We start from the raw sequence: 7,171 nt of genomic DNA on the forward strand, positions 1-7,171 counted from the left end.
GATTCAACGTTTAGGAGGAAATCTCCTATTAGAACAACTTCTAGATAATTTGATGGATTGGAAGCCTCAAGATGTTTAGTAATGTTCGAAATCAAATACGCTTTAAATCATGTTATACATCGTTTTACTTTATGGCGTACGTATCTAATTTATGTAAATAATTTTTATGTTCATGGTATGTATTTTGCGAATGTTAAACGTTTAATTTCTATACCGTAATGTTTATGTGGGAAAAAAAATTCTAGAATCGCATTACATCCTGTTTATTTGTTATGAAATGTAAATGGAAGACATTAAGATTTTCTTTTTTACGTAAAACAAGATACAGTGCCCTTTCTCACGTTTATACGTTAATTATTTCTATTGTGTAAATCATATCTACATGTTGTTGTACAAAGTAATTTAATCGAATGTTTTTGTCAACATTAATAGATTCCTTATCAAATTTAATGAAGAAAACAGGAGGAAAGGAAAAGAGAAAGGATAACTTGTGGGATAAACAATATTTAAGTATCAGAGGTACAATCAGTTGCGCATAATTGTCATCTACTTAAAGTTAACTGTGTCATTATTAACACTCGTCAACGACGTATCAGTGAAATATTTCGTTCTAAAAGCTAGGTAAGGTGTAACCAAAAACCTAATATAAATTGTTAAATTGTTGTCAGCCAAGATACTTGAATATATGTATATAAAAACTAGTTTTTTCTTTTTTATTCGTGAAACGTTGTGTTTTTTGTCGAAAGTAAAAAGCTTTTAAGGTATATGTTTTTCTTCTAATCGTTCTTTGAAACATCCTTTGCTTATTATTGGTTTCCATTTTGTGATAAAATTTGCTTAATTTTTGCCTTATAGAAGCTTTTCAGGTACGTGTAAACTACACTTTCAAATCATTTTTACTTTCTTAGTAGTTACCTTTCTGTGGTTATTACCATTTAAAAATGATCCGTAATTTACCGAATTGTTTTGCAATTCTAATAGTTGTTAAGCGATTTTATTATAATCGATTTTAAAATACGTTCCAATAACTTTTTTTACGTTATTACGACCAATAAAGAGGTCCCTGTTTATAATACAAAAACAATTGACTTACGACTTGTATCTATACGATTACGCAAACAGTGCTTTTGTAGCAATTTAGTTTACTTTACATATTCTTAGTTGTTTATGGTTCACTGATCATGTTTAATGCCAAAATGATAATTCGCATCAATCGAAATGAAGTATATTTCGAATATTCGAGTCTCTATTCAAGATTTCGAAAAGTTTGCGAATCCAAGAATTAATGCGGAGAACGAACTTTTAATTGCGATAAAAAAATGTTGGACGTATACACCGCTACGAACGTGCATGTACAGTCACAATTCGAAGTAGCACTACCGACAAAATTTTTATTTTTGATTTATTTATTAATTTTAAATTTCAATGAAACGAACCCTTTGTGTTACAATGAAAATAAAAATAAGAATAACTGTCGATTAAAGAAAGAGTAAGAGCAAAGTGACAAATGATAACAAATAAGACTAGCTACAATGAAAAATGACAAAAACAAAAGTATAATAATAAGAAATAAAAAAAGAAAAAGCTATACTCAGAGATACAAATTCATTCCCGTTATCCTAATTTGATTAATGATTTTTACGAGTGACGTATCGTACTTAAGGCCGAGCTATTAAATGTACAAAATGAATGACAGAAAAAATCAAACGAGTTATTGAAACGATTAGGCGTAATGAATAGTTAGCTGATTCAATTATTGGAGTCGCAGAGTGTCCGATGGAATTCTATAGCTGGAAGCGAGCGTTCTCTAAAGGACTGAGTCGGTACATATCGTATAAGCAAAACATTTGCAGAAATATTTGTTCCGATGCAAATTGAATGGAAAACTTTTTGACCCTCGTGAACGACTCCGTTCTCGTTCGAGTTTTACGTTCGCAAGTACGATTTCGGAAGAGTACATCGCGGGTTCTCTTTCGATCAAGTCGAAGATAAAAAATTTAACGACAAGCAGATGTGTAAAAGAGTAAACAAAAGCGTCAATAGGAACGAAAAAAAAAAACTCCGTCTCGATGTGTACGCGTGACATGTTCGTAGGTTTCTTTCTCTTTTCACAGATTGTTATCGGTACTGTTATCGTAATGTCTTTATTGATTAATTGATTTTCTTTATTTTACGGATACCCACACTTGTAAATGAAAATCTACAAAGTGATTAAACATTCGAAGGTATAACAAGTTTCTTATACATAAGTAGACCGCGGTATTTTGAAAATCGATTTTCTTCAAAAGTCGAGTATTGGGTGGTCAAATTTCAACGAAGTTTGGTATGATTGTAAAAATCGCGAAATACAATTAAATAAGAAAAAATGACACCAATATCAGGTATTCCCGTCACAGAATTCAATGTAACAATAGAATTCAGTATATGTTATTTATAGTAAAAGTGTAAGTTAGTTTTTTTAATTAACAGAAGAACGTTTTTGTTTCGTAGTAGAGACTCTTTAATGGATCGTTTAATTTTCGCAGCTTTTCCCTCAATTTGTTCAGGTATGCACGTTGTTTGAGCGTCGGATCTTAAACGATCCTGATGGGTCTTTTGTATTTGTTTTTGTTGGAATGAATGCAACAACGATCTTAAGGGTGCCAGATGTCGATGTCAGTTTTGACTGCCTCCATATTGGCGCGAAAGGGTCGTCTGCGCGGTCAACGGTTTGACTGTTTTCCTTTTGGTTTTTCTTTCTACTCGAGTTCCAAGTCGAGAGTCACGAAGACCACATGACACTGTCGTCGTTTACATCAATACACTGACAGACATATCACTGTATACTCATTTGTCCGGACTTTGTATTCTTATATGTACAAAAACTGTACTACTAGATACGCGAGATTCCTGCATATTATAATAAACTAGATATTATAATCTGAACTTTAGAACAGTTTTTGTTTTTTAAAACTGTTAATGGCATCGAATGTGAAGAGAAGGAAACACATAGGAGTCTAGGCTTGTCAGGTGGCTTCTTTTCCTATCCATGAACCGAAATTTCTGCTTGACACGACTCAAGATGAATGCCGGTCAAGATATTTTTGATGATGATCGTGTCTGACGCAATATTAGATGCTTCAACATTGAATATTATAAGACCGATGATATTGGTTTCCATGTCTATCTCAAAATTCTTGTAATCCGATTCAAGTTTATCTATTTTCGTGCTTATTTCTGCAAATAGAAGCATTCATTGTCTCGATACACGATTGATTACGTATACATTTCGTTTACGATTCTGCCGATTTTCAAGTCTAGTGACGTATTTTCCTGTCCAACAAGGCTTCATTTGTGCCCTAAGATGAAGAAGGCGGAGAGGACTCAGTGAGCGATTTCATTGCAATCTACTAGTTTGACAGGGATTAAAGCAACCGGAAAGACAGAAGTTCCTGAATACAATTTAGTGCCACAAGCACATGATACCGGAATAGCAACAGTTGACCCACATCCTTCATACATTAACTTTTTCGGAGACATAATTTAAAATAAACGATTCGGTGTTACTAAGCGATGCCGGTGGCCGTATCCAAAATAGAAGAAAGACAAACAAACACTTTATATATAAAACTCAGCACATCAAATTCAAGGTCACCTATCTAACAACCGTAATAATCGTTGAAATCAGTAACTAATATTTCGTAGAAAAGATTTAGAGAGTTATTTCAAATTAGTATAATAGTTGTTCTGATAGTTCTAATAATAGTTCTTCAATACATATTGTACTGTAGTTTGATAGTATCAAAAATTCTGGTTACGTGATTAGAGTCAATATGGGGCAAAATGGTTAAAACCACTGATAATAATGTCAGAAAAAAGTTGAAAAAATTATAAACAAAATTTTATAATAAAAAAATAGGTTCAAAAGCACATTACACAATGAGTTGATAGCGTTGGTCGGGTCTAATTATTAAATCGACGACTTTAATTGGCAAAAATCAAAGACGAGATGAACATAGACAAAATAGCACTAATGTAAACTCGTTTACATTGCTCGAGAGCTTTGATAATTTTGCAAATATCTTGGAAAGAGAAGATATACATATGTATGTATGCTGATTTCATTGGATGCTACAAACACGTGATGTACTCATGTACAGCTGCCGTTAATTATGGAGGAGTCATTTTCTAAGCATATATGATGCACGAGAAGTGTATATAAATGCAGTGACCGTGTGTTTGTAGTAGTAGTGTGGCCAGGTTTGTTTGATTGGTGTATACACTGCAGTGTTAGCTGCAGATCATGTCAGTCCAAGTAGTGTGATTATTTGTTGTAATTCTTCATTTGCATGTGGACAAATTTGTCTACTTTACTTACTGTTTGGGTTTCATGAAATACTCACGATCGAAAATTCAGTAATTCCATTCGTTTAGGAACACGCCATGGAACAAAAGCAAAATATACCTTATTCACAATGCGGTGACAAGGAGGAAGATGAGGTTAGTTTAAGCTAAACTATGATTACAGAACGAGGTTAAGAAATCTGTCAAAGTGACAAAAGAATCTCGTAATTACTTTTGACATCGAACGATCATGAGTTTAAAAGGATAAAGTAAATATCTTTTTATAGATATTATTGGAACCGTTTAGTTACATTCTTCAAGTTCCTGGGAAACAAATCAGGACGAAGTTAGTACGTGCCTTCAATTACTGGTTGAAAATACCGCAGGATAAACTTCTTGCTGTTGGAGATATAGTACAGATACTACATACTTCCAGTCTTTTGTGGGTTTACAAGATGCTGGTTTTTTGAGTGAATATTGATATTATACTCGGGTTAATCAGGTACAACTTTTGTAGAATCGATGATATTCAAGATAATTCAGTTTTAAGAAGAGGCATCCCAGTAGCTCATAATATTTATGGAACAGCTAGTACAATAAATGCTGCAAATTATGGTACATTTATTGCCTTAGAAAGAGTTCTTGCTTTGCGCCATTCAGAGGTGAGCAATGTTACAAAAAATCTTTTTCTTTATGTTTTAATTTTACCATTATCACTATTGCAATTAGAGTACTCAAGTATACGTAGAACAGTTGTTGGAACTTCACAGAGGACAGGGTATGGAAATTTATTGGAGAGATAATTACATTTGTCCATCTGAAACTGCATATAAACAGATGACCATTCAAAGTAAGTCAGTATCAATTGGCATGTAAATGACCATATAAATATTCTAATTATAATTTATCTATCAATTTTTAACATTATTAGAACTGTAACAATTATAAATGTTGTACATGTTACAGAAACAGGTGGATTGTTCAATTTAGCTGTTCGTTTAATGCAGCTATTTTCAGACTGTAAAGAAGATTTTACACCCTTAGCAGGAATCTTAGGGCTTTACTTCCAAATTCGCGACGATTATTGTAATTTACATCTTCAAGAGGTAAGTGTTATTTAGTAAATATGTTAATATTTCAGTATATAATAATAATTTTTTCAGTATGCCGAGAATAAAAGTTACTGCGAAGATTTGTCAGAAGGAAAATTTAATTTTCCTATTATACATGCTATACGATGTCATCCTGAAGATAGACAGTTAATGAGTATCCTTTATTTCAATATAAATAATTGTAATTGAGTCATATTTATCTAAATAAAGATCATGTTATACCTTAATATTAGTAAATAAAGATATTTTGAGACAACGGACAAAGGACATTGAGGTAAAACGATATTGTGTTAATCTATTGGAAAAGTTTGGGTCCTTTACTTACACAAGAACTGTACTTGAAGAATTAGATAAAAAGGCAAGAGACGAAGTTCAACGTTTAGGAGGAAATCCTTTATTAGTGCAAGTTTTAGATGAATTAATGAACTGGAAGCATTCAGATGCTCAGCAAGATACTAGAAAACATACATGTTAAATTTTGTTACATTTTTCTGTACTTTAGATATGCTGTACATATCTAACTTATGTATATTTGATATTTTTGTTACGTATGTGTTGTGAATTTTGAATATTCATTTTCCATAACATAACATTTCTAAGGGAACAATAATATAGAAACGAGTTTCATTTATTTTATTTGGCACATAGTATAAATTATAGATAACTCAATGCCCTTTAAAATGCGTACGCTCAATGATTATTATGAGCTGAGTTGTGTCTGCATATTATCAAATAGTAGTTATTGTGCAGAGCATGCAATATTAAAGTAATTATTTTAGTTAAGAGTGTAATTTTGAATCTGCAGGAACGTAAATATAATAGCATAACTATTATATTAGCATAACTTTTTTAATATTTCTTTATATGTAATATTCTTAATTTAATATTGAAATGTTTTGTAACATGTTCTAGAACAAATTTTTTTTTTAAGGTAACAGTGATATACCCAATTTTACTAATTTTTCAGAAATAGTACAAATATAGGCTGTTTTTTCTTTTAATTACAAAATAAAAATTTAAAGAGCTTTTTTTAAAAATTTTTTATATATTTTGTAATAAAGTATTTTAAAGTTTGTTGAATGACTTTGTAATAGGGGGATATTTAAAGTGGAATTATAAAAATTAAAACGCAACCTTATTTGTAACAAACATTCTATTTGAATAAACTCTTGCATTTTTGCAAAAGTATTGCAGTAACTGCCATGCATGTACAATAATTGAGTATAATGTATGTTGTAAAATTTAACTTCAATGTCGCATATGTTAAAATTTTACTACTGATTGGAACAACATGTCATTATACATTGTACGAACTCACAATGTGATACAACATGTATTGTATACAACGTACTAAACCAATTGTAATGAATAAATATATCATCAGCATATTTAAGAAAAACATTTATAATTGTTTTCATTGATGACAATCTGTTCTATTTTTTCCAACATACACCGCAACTGTCTTTATGACAGCATATTCAAAAGCTCAATACTTCTAGACTAGATGGCATAAGGAGTACATTACATGTGCGTAGCAAATGGAGATAAAGTCTAATTAGGGGCGTTCAGGTGAATGACTTGTTTTGATCCAGGATGATACGTTACCTTCATTACGATGATCCCTGGGACGGGTAACAGAAGTCCACCTTAGCAAGGACGGAGTAATTCGAGTGGCAACAGTAAAGACAGTTGACGGTAGATACAAAAGAACTGTTAAAAAGCTTTGTGTTTTATCG

The 7,171-nt window shown here is 31.7% G+C and overlaps 1 protein-coding gene across 3 annotated transcripts; it reads left to right on the forward strand.

Moving 5' to 3' along the window:
• Window positions 1-4,085: 4,085 nt before the first annotated feature.
• LOC143147820 (terpene synthase-like) lies at window positions 4,086-6,836 on the forward strand. Of its 3 annotated transcripts, none has more exons than XM_076313445.1 (7): window positions 4,086-4,479; window positions 4,611-4,765; window positions 4,841-4,985; window positions 5,077-5,173; window positions 5,290-5,429; window positions 5,487-5,589; window positions 5,669-6,836. In XM_076313445.1, exons 1-7 carry the CDS (start codon window positions 4,423-4,425, stop codon window positions 5,908-5,910), a joined length of 939 nt encoding a protein of 312 aa, XP_076169560.1. In that variant the 5' UTR covers window positions 4,086-4,422; the 3' UTR covers window positions 5,911-6,836. The 3 variants fall into 3 exon arrangements, with proteins under 3 accessions (XP_076169560.1, XP_076169558.1, XP_076169559.1); XM_076313443.1 differs by having other exon boundaries at window positions 4,099-4,479; window positions 5,053-5,173; XM_076313444.1 differs by having other exon boundaries at window positions 4,109-4,479; window positions 5,053-5,173; window positions 5,678-6,836.
• The last annotated feature ends 335 nt before the right edge of the window (window positions 6,837-7,171 follow it).

This window comes from Ptiloglossa arizonensis, chromosome 6 (genome assembly GCF_051014685.1).
Source record: "Ptiloglossa arizonensis isolate GNS036 chromosome 6, iyPtiAriz1_principal, whole genome shotgun sequence".
NCBI classification, from domain to species: Eukaryota; Metazoa; Arthropoda; class Insecta; order Hymenoptera; family Colletidae; genus Ptiloglossa; species Ptiloglossa arizonensis.

What these genes read in the sequence shown, in the direction of transcription:
- LOC143147820 (XM_076313443.1), top strand. Translation starts at nt 4,423, where the DNA reads ATGGAACAAAAGCAAAATATACCTTATTCACAATGCGGTGACAAGGAG. An exon ending in GTGACAAGGAGGAAGATGAG is followed by an intron (nt 4,480 to 4,610) that starts GTTAGTTTAAGC and finishes ATCTTTTTATAG; the next exon opens with ATATTATTGGAACCGTTTAG. An exon ending in GTAATTTACATCTTCAAGAG is followed by an intron (nt 5,430 to 5,486) that starts GTAAGTGTTATT and finishes TAATTTTTTCAG; the next exon opens with TATGCCGAGAATAAAAGTTA.